The following is a 24,890-nucleotide window of genomic DNA, read 5'->3' as shown; positions in this document are numbered from 1 at the left end:
GGAGAGAAGACAACTTGGTCTCAATCATAAACTGTAGTAATGCAAAACTTTGAAAGCCCTGGTGCTGGTGACTTGGGATCCCTTTGGCTGGAGCCTTGCAGTGCTCAGAAACTGAGCCTGTCTCACTAATTATCATTCCACTCTTCCAGGTCAATGATGCCATAGGAAGGGACTGGCCCTGGATCTATTTTGTTACACTAATCATCATAGGGTCATTTTTTGTACTTAACTTGGTTCTCGGTGTACTTAGCGGGTAAGCAGAACCAGGAAAATGTTTTATTATTGTTTATATTTTTCATTTATATCTCTGTTCCTTCTCTTTGGTTATGGATATTATGGGGCAGTAGTGGGTCAGTCTCAGAAATGTTTAGTAGAAGCCCCTAGCTTTGTTGTGTAATACCAAAACATGGCATCAGATGGCCCACATGAAATGGGGGAAATCTTTGAGTAAATCCCGTTATGAAAAAAAGCCAACACGTTGCCTTTAAAATACTCTTCTCCCTAAAATAACCTTTAGCAGGTGCCATGAAACTACAAGTCCTGAATTTGCCTGAATAAGGACGAGCACATCACTTACCACACCAGGAAGGGATTGTTGGTAAAATCCTGGAAAAATCAGTGGAAGTGAAAGGTGATTAGCAGCATATACGGCAAATCCCTAAACATTTGTAAAATGGGAGTCTTTCCAAACTATTCCTTCTCAACTGAGAGATTCTCTTGTTTAATATTCTTGAAACGTAGGCTGATTGGGGGGATTATTTTCCCCTTGAACAGACTAACATGTTTTTCTTTAATGGGCACATCTTCTTTGCCGTACACATTACAGGGTTAGGCATGATGCAGGGAGAGGTCATTTCCTTATGATGTTTTATAAGGGTAATCGTGAAAGTCAGATGGGAGAGGGTATCTGGTAGGGAGGGTTAAAACTTCCCCAAGAGATGCAGCTGTTCCTTAATTCTTCATTTTAACCTGTTTCGTTTCCCTCAGTGGGGGTGATGAGCATCATTGCTGAGGCCAAGTAAGCAGTCACTTCACATAAAACCAGCCGTTAATGTACCCATGAGTTAAACACTGTGCTGGCTTTGGTGAACAAGAAAACTAGAAGATCCAAGTCCACAAACATTCTTGACAAGATTTTCAAAAAATGAATACCTGGGATTAGGGTCCCAATTCCATATTTAAGTACTGCTGATTGTTAAAATCAGGCTATTTTATTTAGGTATGTAAATACAGTCATAGAAGCCTAACCTTAGGCAGACATTTTTTTAAAAATGTTGGCCCTAGTACTTACTCTGCTGAGCCTGGTGAGAAGTTTGCTCAATGTCTGTACCTGTCAGCTGTACTGTACAGCTAAACTCTCACATCTAATTTTGATAGTATTCTTGAGGTGAGGGGGCCCTGACAAATCAAGGGTGACACTCTCTTAGCAGGAGTGGGAGTTAGGTGCATCACAGAAATGTTGTCCATGGTCTCAGAGACAACCAGAACAGGAGGGCACTAGTAGGCCCAGACAAGAAAAACCTTCTTTGCTGTCCTACAGAGAGATTATGGGTTTTAGAGGAGGATTCATTACTTTCTGCATCACCCCCACTGAGGGAAACATATGCAGGTATGACAACTGCTGCCAGGACAGGAGCTTCAAGTGAGTAAATGGAGAGGAAAAGAGGCTCCAAAAATTAAAGTGAGGCAATAGCCTGTGTTTGGAAACCTGGAGAGTGATACTGTGGGTTCAATTTTCAAACATGGGTTCCTCAATATCAGAGTCAGATTGCCCCACTTAGTCACTCAAATCAGCAGGTAACCATGTAAAACAGCAGTGGAGGCTGGTGGCATAGGAAAGTGGGCAAGCAAAATTGGTTGCACCTTTACATGACAAAAAGTCAATAGCAGCAATTAAAGAATATATATTATCTGATTGGGGGGAAAGAGTAGGCAGTGCCCACCCTGACTGCACATAAGATACTGCAGCCAGAAATCACTGAAGCTACTCTACAAATAAGCAATTGTTAGGGACAGCTGGGATCAACTGTGAGGTCCATCCGCAAATACATCATTGAGCTGAATCTCCTTGCCTGTGTTGACTGTACTGTGATAGCTGCACCATTTCTGCTGTACTCTTCACAGTCAACCTGGAGGACCACACTGGGAGCCATTCACTGTTAACATCCCTGAGAAAGGCTCCTTGTTCTTAGCAAACTGAAATGAGTTCAAGTTTCCAAAAAATCTTTAGAAAAAATAACACAATGTTCAAACAGCTAACTTTCAAATGCAGTTCTGAATTGTACTGAGTCCTGAAATGTCTTCGCCCCTTCGACTCAGATATTGCTCATGCCACTCCCTATTTCAATTGATCCATTCTGCATAGATGTTACCAAACAATATTCCTGGTGATCTGTACATTCCAGGTAACCCATTCTGTTTATCTCATTTTACACCCAGCATGTCTTTTAGGAAGAAAATTGTTTCTTATACTTTATCATTCTAAGGGGAGATGTTACATTCTTGCTCACATAGGCATGAATTTAAAAAAATTGCTTCCCAATAATGTGCTCACAGTTAAATTAGGGTGCAATTAATTGTGCCTACTAAGATGCCTTAATTGCACTTACTTTTTTGCAATTGCAAAATTGGAGGATGAATTGTGCTCTGTCTAAAAATCAGTCATCATCAGTCATTCCTAGATAGCTCATTTCATATAGTCATTGTTGACACGCCAAGCAATATACTATACCTAATTATATACTAAAGTAAATACTATACATATACTATACATATACGCTGTAATCCTGCTACTGTCTTGATTGAGGATTAAGGAATATGGATGTATTTCTAAAGACAATACCATACCAGTTCAGGAGAGTAATTCCACATAATAATTACAGCAGCAAATTTGACTCAAGATTTCAGTTCCCCCAAATTTGGGGGTGTTTACATCTATGTGTTTGTTTCAGTCCACTAGAGATATGGATTAGCTGTGAGATTCTTAGTCAGATTCAGATTCTACTTTCCTCCATACCCATAGCCATGGTGGTATTCAGATTCATGTTTGTAGTTCAGTCAATATCTAATACTAACTCAAAAAACATGGCAAACTGACAAGATATTCTGTACCTGTCAGAGTAAATAGGGTTCAAATCCATATGCTGGATTTAAAGTAATCACCAAGATCTTTTAACAGCTGTAAGTTCACCATTTTGCTTGCTTTCCATCACTGCTCTGAGTACCAGAGATCTTAAAAAATGGGGTATAGAACAATAATTCTGCATCCCATTATTAGAGCAGGGAAGAAAAGCTTTCCCCTAAATCATACAGGACAAAAGACTCAGCCCTGTCTCATTCACACTGAAAGGCACTTCCCAGACACACTCCATTTGTTGAGGTTGTCCAAGAGAAGATTTCTCCTTAGTTTTCTGTAGGAAGAAGGGGAAAGTGAAGTAAATTGAATGCTGGTAAAAACTGCCAGATTTGCAGCCCTCAATTGATGTTATCTAGCCACTGAAAAGAGAGAGGCTGGTTATTACTCCTGTAAGCCTCCCCCCATGCCACTCTCCCACCCTATTTCAATGTTGTTCTAAGGAAACCACCTGTAGGTTTGAGATGGTAGTTGAATGAACAGGCTCCTTTGGTCCTGGGCCTCCCCACTGAGACTTCCAATCAAAACAATTAGTGTCAAATATGATGGTGGTGTAGGTGATGTGCTCCTGGGAACTAAATTGAGATCACCAGCTCATTTCACATAGGATACTAAATAGTTTTCAGTCAGTTACAACAGTTGGTCATTAAGAACAGGATTAGCCTGGATTCTAACTGGCTTCCTAAATATGAATTGTTCTGAATTTCATCAGCAGTTCCCTGATGCATGTAGCACTCAAGCATCAAGTTTCAATGTTACTACATCTTAGAAATTAACCACATTTGATTAAATCCTGTTCTTTAGAAGGTTTTCTGAAATTGGAGCCCTCATACGTTCTGTGAGGGAAGAGTCTGTGCCAATACTGTTCATTTAGGTCAGTGGACTAAGAATTGGGATTACTGGATTCTATTCTGACACTTGTGGGCCAGCCCAAGGCCTATGTACTACTTAAGCCCTGTGAGGGACCACTGAAGTCCTGCTAACACTCAATGTAACTGGGACTTAAGTGGTTCCTATTAGGTTTTAAGTGAGATTTAAGTAGTGCATAGGCTTTTTGCTGGCCCTTTGCACAGGATGTAATTTTATGTGACATGAGCCAAGCCTTTATGCCAAAGATCAACATTTTTACAACTTGTGTGCCCAGATCTAGCCACTTAAATTCATCTTTAGACATCTAAAAGGATGTTTTTCCATTAGTGTCAAATGCTCAGCACCTCTGATAATCAGGCCACTGATTTAGGTGCTTATCTTTAGGCACTCAGGTTTGAAATGTTTGGTCTTAATCTTGCTTTTTCTCAATTCACCCATTTATAAAATAGGGTTAATAATGCTTCCCTACCTCATGTTTTTTCTGAGCATTAAATTCATTAATGTTGGTAAAGCTCTTTGAGAGTCTCAGAGGAGAGATGCTATAGAAGTGAAAAGCATTATTATTATTGAATGATCTTTTCAACATCCATCTTTTTTACATTTCCAAACAACATAGTTGTGGTTCTCAGGGTAAGAACACTTGATTTTTTCACTTCTAACATATAGCAAAGCTCTATCCCAGGACTTAATTTGAAGCCATATTCAGAACTGAGGGCCCAGCACAGCTACTCTCCACTTTTCACTTTCAAATCTTCATTATCACAATCCCATGAAGCAGGGCAAAAACCAAGCAAGATGACAGAGAAGAGGACTGTGCAGGCATACTCTGTCACACACTGTAACTCTGCATATTTGTCTGATTCATGAAGACCATTTCCTGTGTTTATTCTCTTGCCGCCCATGTTCACAAAGGGCCTGATCCAAAGCCCACAGAAGTGAGTGGGAGTCTTTACACTGATTTCAGTGAACTTTGGATCACACCCTAGATGAAAGGGAAGCACTTCCTCTCCCAGCTCCATCTGAGTTACCTGAGGACACCACAATTAGCACTGATTGACATGTTTGGGATTTTCAGAAGTGTTTAGCTTTGGTCTAACTGCTCCCTTTGACTTCAGTGATACAGCTCCCGTAGACTTCAATTGGGGCAGTTAGACCAAAGCTAAGTGCATTTGAAAACCCCACCCTTTGTTGGCAGTATCACCAAAGAGGCTACAGATTAACAGCTCAGAAAGAATGAACTCACATCTTATGTCTAGAGATGGTCTGATTGATTCTCCACTGCCTGTATCTCATGTACTCTTTAACACCCTATGCAAAGTGAGTGTCAAATGCTGCCACTCAGAATTGTTGCATTTTATACTCACTCTAGTAAATGACTACACATGGTATAAAACAGTGCAGAATTTAGCTCAGTTCCTGTAAATCAAGGTTGATCCACATTGGCAGAGTAGTATGAGAAGCTTGCACTGTCTGAGCCCATGTGCTACTTGTTCTGTGGATAAATGAAGGTCTGAATTCTTGAGGGCTGTCAATCCAGTACGTTTCACCACCACTAAACTCACTTTTTAAAATAAAAGCATCTCACTGGCTTAGAGTAATGGAAGAGAAAGTTTAATCCAATTAAAATTGGATTCCATTCAGTTTAAAAGAAAATCAGTGGTTCTGCAAATATTGTTAAGACAGCAGCTGCAAAGAAATCATGAAGTTGAGAACACCCAAAAAAGAGCCTTTCTTGAATGCAGTCATACCACAGGTTCATCTGATTTCCTCTAGTAAAAGAAGTCATCCAGTATCTAACCAGAGGCCTATCTAAGTCCTCCAGACAAAGCTGATTCAGAACAGGCTTCTCTGTCCACAGTGGAAGTAGGGGACAGCCCACATATGAACCACCAAAATGCTCGGATTAGCAACATGCAATTCTTGTTCCTGTGTCTTGTGTTTAAGCACACAGTCCATATAATGGTTTGTCATCAAGCTGCCAAATGCTCACCCCAACTCCATTCTCTGGCTGTAGCCATTATTCCTAATGGCTGTCCCCCAAACTTTGGATTTGCAAATGCTTCCTTCTGGTCAGGGAGAAGCAGATAATAGTCTCTAATACTGGAAACCTATGGCAAAATACACCGGCCTATATTTTCAAACACAGCATCCCGTGCTGTGGTTGCAGTTTTTCCTCCTTGATTAAATGTGTGAACTCTATGGGTGCATTTAATTATACCCACAGTTGCACCAATTGAGGTTCAATTGCATTTCTGTTCTGGACATCAGGTTGAGACTTGGCTAAAAATCAGCACTGCCGTCTCTCTCCAGATGTCAGATTATTGCCGGACATTTAATTTGGATCATCGGATTAAGCTAGTGTAAAAATAACAGATATTCACAAATGACTGGTGGAAAGATGCATATAGCAAAGCATTGTAACCTAAGAAGAATGACATTTTACGTAAACACATGTAAGTTTCAGTTACATTCTTAACCAAATGCTGAAAGTTGGCATCTTCCCAACATATTTACAGAAACTAGACACTACAGCTGTTATAGCTATATGTCTGACAAGGACCACTCCATTTACATATTAATGTGACTTTGAATGAATAGAGGCAGCTGAGGGTCCAAGGTAGGAGATGTCATATTTCCAGTGCAAACCAATCTAATCCCATTGTTTTTCAATCTCTCCCACCCACATCCTGTCCCTCCCTCCTCCTTGCCAGGGAGTTTTCCAAAGAAAGAGAGAAGGCAAAGGCTCGGGGTGACTTTCAGAAGTTGCGGGAGAAACAACAGCTGGAGGAAGACTTGAAGGGGTACCTGGATTGGATAACTCAAGCAGAAGACATTGATCCAGAAAATGAAGATGAAGGCATGGATGAGGAGAAGCCCCGAAACAGTAAGCAACTTTCCTCTGTCTCTCTCACTGGGCTTTTAGCTAGGGAAGAGTGCTTCAAAAATTTGTAGCAGTGAGATTTCTTGCAAGGAAAAACAGATCCATCCTGAGGCATCCACCATTCTGATACATTACCATGGTTGTATACTTGTAGGAAGTTGGGGGAGCGTGAAATACGTATAAAATAATTGGTATTGATCCACAGATCTTCAGTAACACTAACATTAAATGCTGATCTTAAAAAGAAAAAAGACCAATATTTGTGGTTGGGAGTCCTCTACAGGGATATATGTTAAAATATAGCTCTGTCTCCTATTCATTTATTCAATTGCAGTTCAGTGTTGTAGGCTGTTGACATATGGTTAATTACTTTGAAAGCAAAGGTTTCTAGCCAAAGCAGAGCTACAGTATGGTATAAGGGCCTTTAAATCAGCACTGTTATACAGTATTCTGTATAACTTTTTGTAACTCCTCTGAAGTCAGTGATATTGTATCTGATTATGCCAGGGTCAAATTAAGCCCTAAGACTTTTTTTCTCAGGGAATTATCTGTTATTTTTGTTCTCTGGAGTTCAGGACATCTTTGTGCAAAGTAACTGGGAATTTATCAAATGTCTCTACTAATCAGAGCTGCTGAAAGAGGAATGGTTACATGACAGCAGCAGTTTCCTTTATATCCCTACATTATCCAGATCTTTTCACCCGCTCCTCTTATCAGCACAGACTGCATATTCACTTCTCAGACACCTATCTTTACAAGTCACATAGTCTGGAAATGTCAGGGCTGGAACCCTTCAGACAGTTACACAGTTAAAGGACACTAGCATTGTTCTTAGCATTTATTACTAAAATGTGCATTATCAACTGCTTGATTTTGGAAGGGAGGCAGTGAAATATTTCCATTGGGGTTTATTATTGCCCTAATTGCTGATTAAATCAATAGCTCTCAAGGAGGAAAAGGTTTGCCCTATTCCCCCTCTGACCAAACAAGCAAAATCCAAAAGACAATCACCTTTGGGACCATATACAGGCAACATGTTGACACTGAAATGATTTGTTTGAGCAACAAAGTAAGATTAGTGTCAGAGGCTGGTGGGCTTCTCCAGGGCAAGCTCTAGCACTGATAATTATACCACCAAAGCTCTTGATTTCGCAAAAGTGCACATTGTTAATTAACACCAATGGCCAAATCCTGTTCACCTTACATAAGCAAACTAGACCTGGTGGAGTAAATAGGAGCTCTGGGTGCTCCATCTCTCTAAAAATCAGACAACTTTTATTTAGACACCTAAATGGGGCCTGTTCTCAAGTTTGAGAATTTAGGCTCAAGAACTTCTTAGGTTAGAATCTGGCTCAGGTTGTTAATGACCAAATGTTGGTGATAGCTGCTCAGTGGCCTATAATAGGTGAAATGGGTCTGGAGATCTAACGGTAATTCTCAGTGCAAAGTTGTCCACATTCAAAAAAAATTATGCTGTGATTCAATTAGCACCTTTATATGAAGTCTCAGCAAAAATACCAAGGATAAAATTGACACAGTGCTTGATACAAAACCCACTTAAGGTAAGAGAAGGCTTTCTATTGACTTCAGTAGGCATTGGACCTGGTCCATAGAGTCTTACCTGTAGGTGGTCCCTTCCGGAAAAGGTTAAGGCACATTAACAAGGCAGTTTGATGAAACCCTTGTACTGCTGCTTCTTGTTTTGTATCTGTTCTGTGAGTCAGCAGAGAATAGCCGTCTCCTCTACAGATTTTATGAGCATGAGATAAACTCTTTTTTGTTACCAGAATTTCAGAATGAATGACTAAGTTTGCTAATTCCAAGGTAGGCAATTGAAATGTGAGCTAACAAACTCCATTTACATGGAGCAAATCTGTGATGCCCTGAGGAAGCTGAGAACTAAAAGCTAACACATCCGCAGGCTGCACTCAGTTTTCTGTGTCTCATTGCCTCTAGCTGGCTCAGCTACACAAGGATGAGTTTTGTAGGTGCTTGTCTCAGTTTGTCCCATAATGTATATAAGTCCCTCTAGAGGTTGTCACTGTTGTCCATGAATGAAACAATGAAATGTCATTAGCAAAGTTTACTAACTTGCTGTCTGTTTCTTCTTTGAAATGATTAACGAACAGAGCATCATAGATAGCATTGGTTCCAATACTGGCCACTTGGGGAACTACTGTTAACTAGTCACCACTCTAAAGAGTAACCATTTTCTGAGACACTATGTTGTTTGTCATTTAGTCAGTTTCTCTTCCATGACAAGATCAGGCTTCGGAACAGAAGACTGAACTGTCTAATAATGCTGTAGGGTGAAATCATGCTTCTACAGATAGACACCGCAGCAGCAGGTATAGGAGGGAAGTAGAATGATGCTGGCTACACCTTAGTGACATGAGTCACCCTGGCAATGCAGACAGGATAGGACAGGCCAGGCAGCCAAGTCACAATATGGAACACACATTCCTACTCTTCTGAAAAGAGGCTTTATGTGCCCAGGTTAGGTAATGCTGCAGATGGCATTATGTTTATTAGCTGACGGGGGACCTGGCCATGCCCCCAAGGCTGGCAAACAAAACCCATTTGTAGCCTTGGTTCACTAATCAGTGCAGTAGCTGGGCACTCTCCCTTTCATTTGATTGAGCACTGTTGCCCCCTTCTCCACTAGGGTAGGATTTGGCCCCTAAGACCAGTTTGTGAACCCCCTAGTACCACTGGGGAGCTGTTAATTGCATGAGAGGTCCAAGTGATATAAATGAGACTCCCCAAGTGAGTAACTACTCATCCATGCAAGCTAGTGGTTCACAATCTGGCCCTCTGTGTCTATAAGTAAGACTTTTTTTTGCATCTGGTGGTTTTATTTGCAGTTGTACGAATAGAGAGCTCAAGTTATAAAAACACTACAGTGATGTTGTAATGGTTCTGAGTTTAAATCTTTACTGACGTTACAAGTTATACTGTGCGGCCAAATAATTGATTTTGAAAAACACTTCTGATTGCCTTGTACCGATAAGTAGTATACATGTCATTGTTTAGAATATCTATTTGTCTTTCATGTGTATGAGAAGAAACTCCTGGTATATTTAAAGTGTATATATATAGAAAACTTCCCATCTTTCATATCCCATTCCCCACAAACCACATGACTTATGAGGAGAGGCTGAGGGAGCTGGGATTGTTTAGTCTGCAGAAGAGAAGAATGAGGGGGGATTTGATAGCTGCTTTCAACTACCTGAAAGGGGGTTTCAAAGAGGATGGCTCTAGACTGTTCTCAATGGTAGCAGATGACAGAACGAGGAGTAATGGTCTCAAGTTGCAATGGGGGAGGTTTAGATTGGATATTAGGAAAAACTTTTTCACTAAGAGGGTGGTGAAACACTGGAATGCGTTACCTAGGGAGGTGGTAGAATCTCCTTCCTTAGAGGTTTTTAAGGTCAGGCTTGACAAAGCCCTGGCTAGGATGATTTAACTGGGACTTGGTCCTGCTTTGAGCAGGGGGTTGGACTAGATGACCTTCTGGGGTCCCTTCCAACCCTGATATTCTATGATTCTATGATTCTATGAAACCAGTCTCCCACATGGCAATGCAGAGCAGCCCCAAGCCATTGTGGTCTAAGGAATGAGAGGCTAGGGCAGGGATCAGCAACCTTCAGTGTGCAGCTCATCAGAGTAATCCGCTGGCAGGCCATGAGACAGTTTGTTTACATTGACCGTCCGCAGGCATGGCTCCCACGTAGCTCCCAGTGGCCGCAGTTTCCCTTTCTTACGTGCTTTCATGAGCAGTGAATTAGTACACAATATTGTTATTTAAATGATCAGCGTTGAGCATCTCAATTAATATTTCACAGAAGTGATGGGGCTGTTCAGACTTCTGAGCTATTGTTTCAGGCTCTCTGCAAACTTCAATGGGTGTCTCTGGATCAGTTACATATGGGTCACTTGGGTTAACTATGTCAGCTATGGATTTAAGTTTTTTAATCAAAACTGAGATTCTTTGAATAAGAATAAGAAGGCAGCTTGACAGAAGTGCTGGTATGCCAGACCCCCATGTACCAACCTAATTTGAGTGTTACTAATGTGGTTAATATCTATTTATTATCACACCACTCATCAAAAAGATTCTAAACCAACTTACATAAAGAAATCACTTCACCTACCTCTGAACTGCAGCTATCTCTGGATGGAAGGTGAGAGCTGTTTAAAACTCCATTTCCATGGGAATCCTTTTATGATGGTGTGAAGGTACTTTCCCCATAGATGTACTATTCTTTTCACAGTGCAACATCTCATTTAAAATTTGGGGTTGTAAATTTTCAAGAGAGCGTACTGTGCAGTGTTCATCTTTAATGAGAGTCAGACAATTACATTGGAACACTTAATTTGTGAGGTAGCATAGATACAGCACAGGACTAAGAATCAAAACACCTGGACTCTAGTGTGATCTCTGATACTGACTCAGTCTATGACCTTTGACAAGTCACTTAGATTCTCTGTGCCTCGGTTTTCCCATCTGTCAAATGGGTGTGTAGTTAGGCATAATCGATTAGTGTTTGCAAAGCTGTGTGTGATACTCAAAGAGAAGATGTTATCATCCTGTGACTATTGTTACTCTATTTGTCTTATTATGGTGTTCTTTTTGTCTGCTCAGGTTTTTTTGGCTGTTGTTTTTTCTTTTTACGGGGAACAAAGTCAGCAGACTTCAAGGCAGAGTTAAATAGCAAATAACAAACTTGTTTGATTATTAGGCCTCTGCTGCAACTGCTATAAATCAGTGAAGCTCAGAGATTCACCAATTTACATCCTCTGGAATCTGACCCATGTAGTCTACCTAAACTAGGCCCAAACCAGAAAATATATGCTCTCAGTATCTTCTCAGTCTTAGAGTACAGTGGGGAGATTTCCTGCTCTGTAAAAAGGGCTGTCTGTTCCGACCCGGGAATCTGCCTACTGTGAACCTGAGAAGACGAGGCATAGAAAAGAGAAGTCTCACTTGCAGCCTGTTGGTTTTTGGATTGGCTGCCTGTGTCTGTTCCTAAGGGGGTTGCTGACCTTGGCCATATGTCATTAATCATATTTCTATCTGCTGTCGCTCTCCTGACGCCTACACACTGTGCTCTGAGCTGTGATGAGTGTTAACAGCCCTAAGATGAGAGGCCAACAAATCCAAGTGCCACAACACTGGGGGACTTAGTAGAGAAACAATGGGTAAGCAAGTGAAGGCAGCCAGAGCTACATATTCTATACAGACTTCAACTGATAATATCCCTAAAAGAGACCTCAGCATTCTTCTGAACCACTTTAATTGATTTTCATCTCTCACATCGGTTCAGGGGACATCCAGAGAGCTAGCTGCATTCATCTACTGTGTCTTAGGAAGTGGCTTAGAGATATGCAGCAGCGTTATTTGCAAACATGATTTAACAATTATAGCAGATGCAGAATGGAGGAGGTGAAGAGGCATCTGGAGGCTGTTTGTGTTAATGGTTTTCATCTTTGCCCTTTTCCTGATGGGCTTTTTTGCAGAGGAAGAAAACATTAATTTGATCCAGTAGAGCAACGCACGACATGCCACAAAACAGATGCTGAGCTTCAAAATTATATCAGAACACAATAGCAAAGAGATTTCCCCTTCCTGTTGTACAGCAACTGGGAGTTTGCATGTTTTATCTTTTATAAGGGATGGGGTGCTCATGCATTGCAGTGTGTAGAAAGAGGAGCCTCAGTGAAGGCCAGAGTCTCCCTTTGTTGAAGTTGAATGGCAAAACTCCCATTGACTTCACTGTTGCCATCCATGGCTCCTCACATTTCCCCTCTCCCTCCCTTTCAGTTCTGATTGGTATAAGTTCTGCCATTAGTAGGGGTGCAACCCCACTGATTTCATTAAAGTTCACAGCTGTGACTAACAAAAAGACTGGCTCATTTTCTGACAGCAAAAGCATTTTGTGATTAGAGATTGCTCATTTTGCCATTTAAAATCATATCCAAGACTTTAATGTAAATTATAACAAGAACTGATAGCTCATCTAATGGGACAAAGATACTAAGGTCTAATTACATTCCAGGGCTTTGTTGTAATGGGACTGATGCCTGGAGAAAGTCAGATCCTGATGTAGTTTAGCAGGAAAAGCAGTGGAAATCAGTGTATTGCCCCTCCAAACTATGTAGGAATGGCTAAGAGAGTACATTAGGTGGTGACAAGTACAAGGGGTTTTGGCCGCACATCAAGATTTGTGCCTGATTCACAATAGGAATGTGAGGAAGCTGAAATGAAGACACAGAGAGAGAGCCCAGGACAACAGGCAGGTTGTGAACCAGAGGAGAAAATTGCTCAAATTCTAAAATTAAAATCCTACATAGCTTGAAAAGAAACAATCTCAGGCTTCACAGAAATGACTGTAGGGTCTGCTTGACCTTTGGGGTCATCTTTACTCAAGGAAGAACTCATTAATTCTCTAATAAACTAGCAATAAATAGACTTTTCCACTGACATCAGACCTGCTTGTCTTGCCTTACAGTCCCTCATTTTGTCTTATGCAGTGTTTCTTGTGGACGGTGGTATGTTGTGGTGGTCAGGTGATTTCAGCATAGGCAGCAGAGTGTTTTTCATTTGTGATGTGCAAGGGACTTTGTCAAAAGCCAAACATTTTAAGCAGAAACATCTAGGGGGAAAAGTAGAATAGGAAAGAAGAGTTTTCAGCTGGAACGGTAAAACTTTAAAAAGGAATGGGGAGCTGCTAGGTGCTGAGTTGTAGCTCTTGAAAATCTGCTATTGCATTTAAGTGCATAACTGGGAGCTGTGTGCTTGTGAAAATCTGGCCAGAAGTGAGGGAAATACAAAAATCAATGGAACAGGATGTCAAGAGAGAAATATTTTAGGGCACCAGAAATAGCAGCCCCAGGAATAACAACCTGACCACATTATCTTGGGATAACTCGCAAGGTCTATGAAATCATTTGACTCCTTTGCACAATATACTGATAGAGGCCACCACTTTTCCCTTAGTGTTCACTTTGCTCAGGATTTACCCACACAATTCCTATTGACTTGAATTACTCTCGTTAGGCCAAATTCTGCCCTGATTTACACCATGTGCAAGCCCCATTGATTCCAGTAGGATTTGCACAGACTTTGTCCGACTGACTTCAATGAAAGTTGTCTCTAAATCCTGTGCATCCTTTAATCTTTAAAACATAAGATTTTGAGGCTGTGTGCTCTGGAATGTGTTTAGTGTGCTTTGATTCTAATTCTAATGTTCGCAAAAAGAAAAGGAGTACTTGTGGCACCTTAGAGACTAACCAATTTATTAGAGCATAAGCTTTCGTGAGCTACAGCTCACTTCATCGGATGCATTTCCGATGAAGTGAGCTGTAGCTCACGAAAGCTTATGCTCTAATAAATTGGTTAGTCTCTAAGGTGCCACAAGTACTCCTTTTCTTTTTGCGAATACAGACTAACACGGCTGCTACTCTGAAATAATTCTAATGTTGATTCTCATCAGAATAGTAAGACAACTGAGTTGTTAATTTCACATTTCAGCTAGCTCTGTGCCCTCTGAATCATATATGCTGAGTGTACTGATAGGTAAATTGTCAGCCCTGCAAAGCCAACATAGTGCTGTGGAATCACATGTGAAGCAGAAAGTATATAGCTGGATTTCCAGAGACTGGGTGGTAAGGCTGAACTTGTAGAGCTCGCCTTGGAAAAGTCTTGTTTTGATTTGTAAACTGATGAACTGATGTGAAAATAATAGATGCAGGTTTCAAAATGGAAAAACTAGATGTTAGTTTTAGAGAAGAACTTTTCAGACTCCAGTCCCAGCCCTAACTGCTCTTTTAGGCTCATATCATCTGATTATGTAGCTAAAAAATAATAAACTGGGCCAACATCCTATCAATTTTACCAGAATAAATTTGGAATAACTGCCGTAAAGTCGATTCAGTTAATCCTGATTTACTCCAGCATATCTCTGAGCAAAATTTGTCCCATTATATTTCAAATGAACACTCAGGGACAAAGCAAGCAGAACAGTGGGTGGATAGAATGGTGCAGTTTGCTGTTTTGGAAGCTGTCACTCACTGTAAAAAAAACTCAGGAAGTAGAAGTCTTTGTAAAAATTGTAAGAGTCAAGACACAGGTTGAAAATGAAGTCTTTGTCAACTTGTTTCCTTAGCTAACCAAATAGCAGCTCGAGAATGGTGTCTTACAACCTGCTTGCATTTTGCCCCCCTTGCATAAATACCAGAAAATAAAAGCCCATGTCCTGGAATGATTTATTATCTGTCAAAAACAGCTCTAAAGAAGGAGAGTGGGTGGCAGCATCTACCTTTATCATTATCCACTGATGTGGAAAATAATCATCTGGTAACTAAGAAAAGATTAGCTACAAACTCCAACCATTGTAGGCATTCTGAAAGGCAGTCTGGTGATGTGCCACAGGAACACAGGCAACCAATCTGGACTTATTCTCAGTAGACTTGAGTGACAGAGCTATCGGGAAAATGTGCAAATGTCCACAAATTGTATTGTTTCTCTCTAGGGACAAACCCCACATCCCGCACCACATCATTGCTGGAGTATACATCAGTTTAGGCTCCAAGCTTTGCTTGGGTTTGTGTTGCTGCAGTCTGTATTTAGCATGTGGCCTGGAAAAACCTTTTGGGACATTGCTTCCCATATTGAGTTAGAACAGGGGTTCTCAACCTTTTTCCTTCTGAGGCCTCCACCCAACATGCTATAAAAACTCCACAGCCCACCTGTGCCACAAAAACTGGTTTTCTGTATATAAAATCCAGGGCTGGCATTAGAGGGTAGCAAGCAGGGCAATTTAAATCTGATAAAATGAGTTGAAAAATCGCCTTTCATTGAAAAAGAATTTTTTGTGAAGAAGTTTCAATTCCATTTTTCAACAAATTTCAAAACAAAAATTCTCAAGAAAAAATAATATTGTTTGGGATTTTTGAATATTTAATTTCAAAGTTGTTGGGAAAATTCCACTTTATATCAAGATTTCCCTATTTCCCCTTCTGGCCGCCCCACCTTCCCCTGGTCCCAGAAGAAAGAGAGAGAAATGCTGAAAAGTGATAGAAAGTATCACCTGAAGAACAGCTCTGTGTAGCTTGAAAGCTTGTATTTTTGACCAACAGAAGTTAGTCCAATAAAAGATATTACCTGACCCACCTTGGTTGTCTCTCTAATATTCTGGGACTAACATGGCTACAACAACACTGCAAATTGATGTTAGCACTTAAGAACATAAAAACGGCCATACTGGGTCTGAGCAAAGGTCCATCTAGCACAGTATCCTAACTTCTGACAGTGGCCAATGCCATGTGCCCCAGAGGGAATGAACAGAACAGGTAATCATCAAGTGATCCATCCCTTGTCACCCATTCCCAGCTTCTGGCAAACAGGCTAGGGACACCATCCCTGCCCATCCTGGCTAATAGCCATTGATGAACTATCCTCCATGAATTTATCTAGTTCTTTTTTGAACCCTATTATAGTCTTGACCTTCACAAGATCTTCTGGTAAAGAGTTCCACAGGTTGACTATGCTAAGGTTGACTTACACTTTTAAAACTAAGACTTTCTCTTCATTTTTAACTTTCTCTCTGTCTTTGAGTGAAAGTAACAGAAAGTTTACATTTGGAGTAAAATACAGTCCCCACTGGTGAACTAGTGGTAAAATTCCCATCAACATCAATAGGACCAGGATTTCACCCTTTGACTTTTTTTGGAAAAAAAAATTAAAAATGAGAATAGATTCCTCACCCCCACCACCCGCACACACACTTTCTCTTACTTTTTACATTTTTATACTGGAAGAAAAAGTGCCAAGTAGAAGTAAAAAGGAAAGTGGGTTTCCTACCCACCCCACTTTTTTTTACTTTCCTCCCCTTTTATTCACTGAAAAAAGGGGGAAAGTTTAAAAAGTAAGAGGTTTGGGCACGAGTGATCTAACTTACAACCAAGGGCACTGGAACAATTTATATAGTGGGGTTGCTGAGAGCCATTAAACAAAACTGTAAACTCTGTATATAATGGAAACCACTTCAAGCCAGGAAAGGGGATGCAGCAGCACCCCTAGTTCCAGCACCTGTGCTTACAACTTTTTCCAGCTTCTCCCTTCCCTGACTCTTGCAACCTGGATTGCAAACAAAACTCAGTTGAAATCTGCTAGAGCAGTGATGTGTGACGAGCTACAGCATATAAAAGCTGACAAAAATGTTTACAGGGCACAAGGTTTTCTGCTATGAAGGTTATTTCCCTGGCAAAGAATGATTGATGAGAAGGTCATTCTGTCTGGCCTATTGGAAAGGAGACTTATGATGGTGTGGGAATCCTGTTTAATATCACTGAGATCACTATGCAAAAACATCACTGAAGGTGAGCCCTGACAAGGCGCTGATAATAAATGTGGTCCTGGAAGGAACCTTTTCCAGATGAATAAACCTCCACTTACCCCTATCGGAAAGGAAAGCATTGGTGACAAGGGGCTGATAATAAATGTGGTCCTGGAAGGAACCTTTTCCAGATGAATAAATCTCCATTTACCCTATCGGAAAGGAAAGCATTGGCTGAAGTTATCAAGACGTATCTGATGGCACCTTGAATCCTCTTCTTGGAAGAAGACTTTGTATAGGAAACAATCTGGGTTTAACAGGGTCAGTGGCTTGCCCATGTGCCCTACTTGAGAGGAATCAGGTGATTCCAATATAAAAAGGCAGTAGGAAGCTAGAGGGAAGGGTATGGTTGAGAGAGGAGCTGAAACTATCTGGGGCTGGAAGCCTGGCAGTAAGTTGGGAAAGCTTAGGAAACTACAGCTATCCCTGCAGATGTTGCAGGGAGTGGTAAGAAGGCTCCTGCAGGGCCCTGAGTCAGTTGGGGGAAGTCACTAGCTGAGAACCTGTGGAGGAAGGACAAACTCCAGGCAGGGGATGCTGGGAAGTGGACAGTCAGACCCTTAAGGAGAAGGGGCTGTGCCTATCTAAAACTGGGATAAAGACTGTGAGAGTTTATATTCTGTTTTCAAAGATTTTGTGTTATTTTGGACTAGTGGGGGAGAGAGACTGAACTAGGGTTGAGGCCTGGAGGGCTGATGTGTACCTATATAAATGGGGATTGTTTGGATTACCTTAGAACAGCGAGTTCTGCAGGAGGCCTAGATGAAAGAGAAGTAGAGGCGGGCCAGCCACAGGGGACAACCCTACCCAGGAGGGGGTGCTGGGGAGGCAGTAAGTGGCCACTGTGCTACAGTGGACAAAGATATCAATCACAAGCCCTTAGATATAATGAACACACTTTAACTCCAATGATTAAACAAACTGACATAAAACATGTGCACCACCAGCATCTCCATAGAGATCTGGGATGCAGTTTTTATAAGAGGTGCTACAAAAAAGCAGAACTGACCAAGTATATACCAAGGCCAAGACTTTCAAAAATGAATGCCTAAAGTCCTGCTGCTAAATCTGTATTTGGGCATTTAAATTAGTGGTGTCGTTTTCAAAAATGTGGAGCATCCAGCAGTTTGTACTGAAGTCAGTGAAAGCGACTGAGCACTCAACACTTTTAAAAATCAATTATTGTTGCAGTTATAACGTCAGGAGACATCTTCATTGAGAAAAGGGCAACAGTGCATTCAAAGCACAGGTGGACATCCATGGAGCAGGATTACACACATAGGTGCTGGAACTAGGGGTGCGGGGGTGCTGCAGCACCCCCTGGCTTGAAGTGGTTTCCATTATAGACAGAGTTTACACTTTGGTAAGCTTTCAGCACCCCCACTATACAAATTGTTCCAGCATCCTTGATTACATGGCAATAATCATGCCTGAAATCCAAAGGACTTTTTAGATGGTGTTGAGAATTCTGAGAAATGAGGCGGTGGTGTTAGGCAATGAGAGCTGGGAGATATGGAGCATGTTGTTGGAGATGTGGAACTGTGGATTATTATTTGTATGAAACAGTAGCGTCACCTGAGAGCAGAGCCCTGTTGTGCTTTACATACATCATCAGTCTAAATAGAGAACACAGACCGGCAGGAAAAAGGAAGTAGTATTCCTATTTCATAAATTCATCGATTTTTAAAGCCAGAAGAGACCATTGTGATTGTCTGATCTGACTTCCTGCCTAACACAGGCCATAGGATTTCCCTGTGTTAATTCAGGTCCAATATCTGTGCATGAACTAGAGCACCTCATTTTACAGATAAGTGTAATACAGAGAGAAAGCAACTGGCCCAAGGGCACACAGGAAGTCTGTAGCAGAGCCAGAAATTGAACCCAAGTCTCCTAAGTCCAGTTCCAGTACCTGAAACACAAGACTATTCTTGAATGGTACAAGACATGTGGTGGGACAAGATGTCAGGGAAGTTGTTCTGGTGTCTTTTTCCAAATGTAAGAGTAGGTTGTCTGTGAGTGTCTTTTTTTTAATCTTTTATTTTATTTACTCCTTTGCTTCCTCGCTACTGTAAATATTTTATTTGAAGTTTTACGTGCACTAAAGGAAACAGGCAGGCCAAGACTGACCCACCTTGGCAGAGCGGTGTGCAAGCTGAGGCCTGGCTGCAGTAGCCAGAAATGCTGCATTAGAGGATAGAGGTGCATTGGTAGAGTAGCATTGGGGAAGGTTTCATAGCTTGGGCCTGTATTGCTCCTTACTCAATGCCAATTTCACCTTTCCCTCACTTTCAGAAACACCAACATTTGCACACAAACATTTTAAAAGCAAGAATAAAATATTTTAAAAATAAAAAGCGGAGTTTAGACAGCTAACTGCTGACCTCACAGGTGCCGGAGCTGTTGCAAGAGACCAATGCAATTAGCTGTAGCTAACAGGCAGTCTATGATGCTGCTTTTTCCTGAGGCAGAATTTAGACAGAAGGAATCTGGGTGACCTTACACAGTTGAACTGGAAAATGTGCGGCTGAATCAATTGCCATCACTGGCACAATTGAGAGGAATTCAGTTACAAACAGTGCTGGCACAGCTGAGAGGAATTCATTTATGGGACACAGGAAACCTATAATAAGAACCTAGATGTGGCTCAAGCAAGAAGAAACGATTATTGCTCTGTGACCAGACCATCTCACGAAAGGCCACTTCCTCTGCTCAGTGGGGAGAAAACTCTCATCCACTCCAGCTATCTCTATCCAACTATGTGAAAATAGGCTAAAAATCTTAAACCACCTCCTGTTGTCTCTGATCATGAGAGGAAAAACACACCCCAAATGTCTAGGGGCTTCAAATTTTGAAAGAAAGACAGAAAAACAATTTCCCCCTGGGATAATTGAATCCATAATAGCTGCCACACAACACTGTCTAATCATCACTCTCACAGCAGTTCTTCGGTAGCAGGGTTGTGGAGGTGAGTCAGTATTTAGTGACAGGTTTCAGAGTAGCAGCCGTGTTAGTCTGTATTCGCAAAAAGAAAAAGAGTACTTGTGGCACCTTAGAGACTAACAAATTTCTTAGAGCATAAGCTTTCGTGAGCTAGTGAGTTGTAGCTCACGAAAGCTTATGCTCTAAGAAATTTGTTAGTCTCTAAGGTGCCACAGGTACTCTTTTAGTATTTAGTGAATTAGCCTTTCACCTCTTGAGACTTGGATTCAGACTCTGCTTGAGGGCACATGAGGTTTTATTGGTACTGCTCTCAGCCATTCATAACACCACAGCACATTTATTCTCTCTGCTTAAGAGAGGACTAGAATAGGAAGTAGTTTTCCAGGTCTTAACTGAGATGCATCTGTAAAGTTTTGTGGGGGGCCCAGGACTAAACTAGCACGGGTCATTGCAGATCAGTTTTGAGCTGTGCTCACAGTTGTGTTATGTCCCCTCCAATGGAGTAATAATGAAAGTCAAGGTCAGAATTCAAAAGCTCTGGCTGAGCTGCATAGGGTACTCCAGGTCAGAATGTAAGTGCATTAAAAGACTTTGGAGGACCCAGGAATGGAAGAGCAGGGGATATTTAAGACCAGGAATGAGTTGTTTTCACACAGCCGGGTGAGGGAAGCTTGCCCAACACCTGTCCACACTAAGCTTAGCTCAAGTTGGTGTTATCAGTCCCGAAATTTTGGGAATGCTGGAAGTATTCACAAACTAAAAATGACTATTTCAAGCCCACTAGACAATGCCTGTTCTTTGGCTTGGAGTAATTGACCTATTTTCAGTGTCTTATTGCAGAGGTACAAGAGCTTTAATTATACGCTTTGCAAGCTAGCTTTAAGGGAAAAGCCCTTTAACTTGAAATCCTTGTTTACACTTCTGGTTCCAAGCTGTAATACAGCTTGCCCTGCTAGCATGTCTCATATTTCTGACTCATAAGATATTATAATAGTGTCTAGTATCAGACTAGTCATTATGTTAGCAGAAATAACACCTCGTGCACAGCAGTGTTCAAAATTACAAACATATTATTTCCTAGATATAGCAGAAATGTAATATAATGGCCAGTATCTGAAAACAGGGGAAGATGTTTATTCCCATTTCAAGCTGGGAGAAGTGGTTGCCAGCTCAGATCAGGGAACTGAATAAAATCAGTTATGATACATTAATACAACCGTAAAGCCTGCACCAGCTCAACAGCAACCTACAACTAATGAGCATATTGATCAGTAAATTGGGTTGATTGCCACTGGGAAAGCACCACCCAAGATTCCATGTGAATACTGACACTAAAAAATGTCCGTACTCACAGAGAGTTAGTCTGCATCCGAACATGGCAATCACTGCCTGTAAAACTGACCCCCTCAGACTAGGGAAGCCTCACTGCTCACTCTGTTGTTATATGTCACTTTGTTGTGTTGAACGCTAGGAGCAAGGTATCTGTAGCGTGAGATACTGCAGGGGAGAGTACTCAGCACCAGCTGATCCCTTCCACTAATCTCCCCCACAAGGGTCCCAACCTCTGCCCAGCTGTCTACAACCCTCTGAACGTGCCCCAGCCCAGCTTCTCCTTCCCAGCTGCCAGTTCCCTATTTTTCTTCTTGACATGTATCAACACCTGACCGGCCTCCCAAAGGCTATTATTAATCATTATTATTTATTATATCTATCTTATTGTAGTTCTTAGGCGCTCCTGTCATGGACCAGGATCCTGTTGTGCTAGGTGCTGTACAAACAAAAAAGAAAATGATTCCCTGCCCCAAAAGCATTTTCCTCTCCACTGGATACAATCTGCTATCAGACCTGCCTTCTAGCCATTGTCACCTGTTTGCTATAACATCCCTTACCAAATCAGCTTCCCAGCTGCAGCAACTTTCATGGCTCCTCAGGAAAGACTTCCAGCTGGACCTGACTCCCAGCTACTGGAAGTCACACTACCCCTGGACATGATTTCAGACCCCTCTTAACCCCCAGTTTTTGGTTCATTCCCTCTCCTCCCAACATATACTCCCACCTGGTCTGCCTTCTAGCTGCCAAAGCTTGCCCACTAACCACAGGCATATACACTCACCTTCTCCAACTCCCAACCTTCAGACCACTCACTCAATTTCCAGGTATTGCCCCCTTGGAAATGACTGGGGGGAGAAAGTCACAAAATTGCTTGCACTCAGTTCCTTTGCAAGTATTGAAATCTAGGTGGCCTGTCCCAGGAGATTTTCCAGTGGCCTGAACATAGCAAATTGGAATGGCCCCCTGCTGCTTGTTTCTCATAGGCCATGCAGGAGGGACATATTCATTCAGCTTTGAACTGAAACAACAAAGACACTTGCTGATGTGGAGATCATCGTCAGAGTTACTGATTTGCTGCGCAGTTCTGCAGCTGTTATATGTGCAGGGCACCTGTAGAACTGATCCCTCATATCAGGCTTTGCCACAGTTTAAAAGGACACCATCAACTTGAAAAAACATTTGTGCCTGAAATTTGTGTGCCTATTACCGTGATAAGTAACACCTAGATTCCTGGAACTTCAAGAATTGCTAGACTAGAGGGGAAATAATAGTCTCTATTTTTCTGTTTGTTTATTATGTGCAGCTAACAGCTCTTCTTCTATGGTTAGTTTCACCGGTGTGTTGATGGTCAGTTGCACTTCCTGTGTCACTAGCACAATATCAACTGCTCAAGGGACAGCTCACGTGCTGCCATTTCCCAGGCCCTACAAGGGCATGTTTGCCAATTACAAAGCAGCAGAGCTGCTGCTGATTCCAAAGTAATGGCTAGGGGGGGTTCTCCTTTACACAGAACCCCTACATGGAGCCAGGGAACAACAGGAGCCAGGGTGGATGGGGAGTTCCCCTCTGCACTTCTCAGGCTTCTGTACATTGGGTGGTGTTGCTCTTAGGCTTACCTCCCTTGCTGAAAAGATGCTTAGAAGCATCAGCAGGGATGTAGGAAAATTCTTAGAACTATTTGGAAATAATCTTTTAAAGTCAGTAAATAGCGTTTAAATAGTGCAAGACCTAACTCAAAATGTTTTAATTTAACTAGAACTCAGCATTACAACCAGAAGGAGTTTCCCAAGAGAAGCAGACAGACTCAGGATGCTTAGGATGCAAAATGCATCCCAACCTGCCTCATAAATGGTTGTACTTTTGCCCTTAGTTGTTCCCAGCCAAGAAAACAATACAAGCCATTTACCAGGAAAGTGAAGAGGCCAGTATAGAATCTGTTTCTGAAGGTTGGTTTGATGTCATTCAGAGGGATGCCCACTGGGAGGAGGCATGTCTTCTGTTACCTGTTCTTGTAGCAAACTCTCCTAGCCCATGGCCTGACCAGTTTGTTCCTGCATCGTTTCTTGAGTCCCAAGAGGCTAAGTGTGCTGCTTCTATAGCCCTTCCAACTGCAGTTAGCCTGAGGAGTGATGAGCAAGCTAGTGATTTGAACTTAGATGCCCACTTAAAAGTACAACTAGCTGCTGCTGGAGAATGCTTGATTTGCCTTTTCTAGCACAGGAATGAGCCGTTTTCTTGAACGTATGTTTCTGCGTGAGATTCCTGCATACTGTACTTATGAGAAATCCAAAATATTACAGCTGTGTCAGTTGTTTTTAAAAAACCTGAACATTATGTGCAGGGAAGTGTTAAAGGCACTCCTGGGAATAGATGTACATGTTCGTTCTTGGAAGTGGAAAACAGAACACATTTGAGACTTGAAAAGGTCATCTCACTTTGAAAGGGGCTTAGATTTGATTTTGTCTATTATGTGGTCTTCTGCATAATGCTTGTTCCATTCACCAGCTATAATGAACTGCTATTTATGCAACACAATGTCTCTCTGTTGAGATGATTTTAAAAATAAAAAATGGCAGATGTTTGGAGCAGCTGAGGGGTTTGAAATGTCAGACTAGATCCCAGGGAGATGGACTAATGGGCAGACAGTTCAGCTATAGGTATATGATAAACTGGATGGGTATATGGCAAATGTATCAATCACATACTTGTGCAATTTGGCACATGCCTCTTGATTTATCACATGGTTATTATTTCCATGTATGTGGTGTATATACATTTATCACATGACTCTGACTGTCACCTCAACATATGTGGGGTGAGTTTGTTAGTGTGAGTATATGTATATAATCAGTTTATCGCCATTTCCACTCTGAAAAACCACATAATATTTCCTAGCTCAGCTCTATTCCACTGTCTTCTGCCTTCATGTATTGATCTTCTATCATGCAACCCAATGTGCTAGCTATCCTCATCTTTTCATTGTAGGTAGCTCTGTTACTATATGCTAGCTTCTCCATCTCTTTATCTTTTTTGCTTACTTTGGTCCTGACTCTCATTTATGCTAAGGCTCCTTTACACCACTCTACTTACACCATAGTGGCATAAAGTTGCCTTAAAATGAGTGCAAATGACAACCACTTTAAGGTCCTTTAACATTAACACATTGGTCTAAAGGGGCCTTGTCATAAATGAAAACCAGGTCCTTTCTAACTGATGTCCTCAGCCATATTTTTACATAACCTAAGTTGGCCTCTTGGAAACCAGCTCTCAGTACTAATTGGACAGTACTAATTTATCTAGATGTGATAAATCGATCCCCAAACACGCTCCCCGT

At 41.5% G+C, this 24,890-nt stretch overlaps 1 protein-coding gene across 2 annotated transcripts in view; it reads left to right on the top strand.

Annotated features, from left to right (window-relative positions):
• Positions 1 to 24,890, top strand: part of CACNA1C (calcium voltage-gated channel subunit alpha1 C) — a 721,739-nt gene that overhangs the window by 514,000 nt on the left and 182,849 nt on the right. For both annotated transcript variants that reach the window (XM_043517771.1, XM_043517767.1), the window contains exon 9: positions 6,715 to 6,887. In XM_043517771.1, coding sequence (XP_043373706.1) covers positions 6,715 to 6,887 — 173 coding nt within the window. The remainder of the gene's footprint in view (positions 1 to 6,714; positions 6,888 to 24,890) is intronic.

This window comes from Dermochelys coriacea, chromosome 1 (assembly GCF_009764565.3).
Source record: "Dermochelys coriacea isolate rDerCor1 chromosome 1, rDerCor1.pri.v4, whole genome shotgun sequence".
Classification (NCBI taxonomy): domain Eukaryota; kingdom Metazoa; phylum Chordata; order Testudines; family Dermochelyidae; genus Dermochelys; species Dermochelys coriacea.
This window is presented reverse-complemented; position numbering and strand designations above follow the sequence as displayed.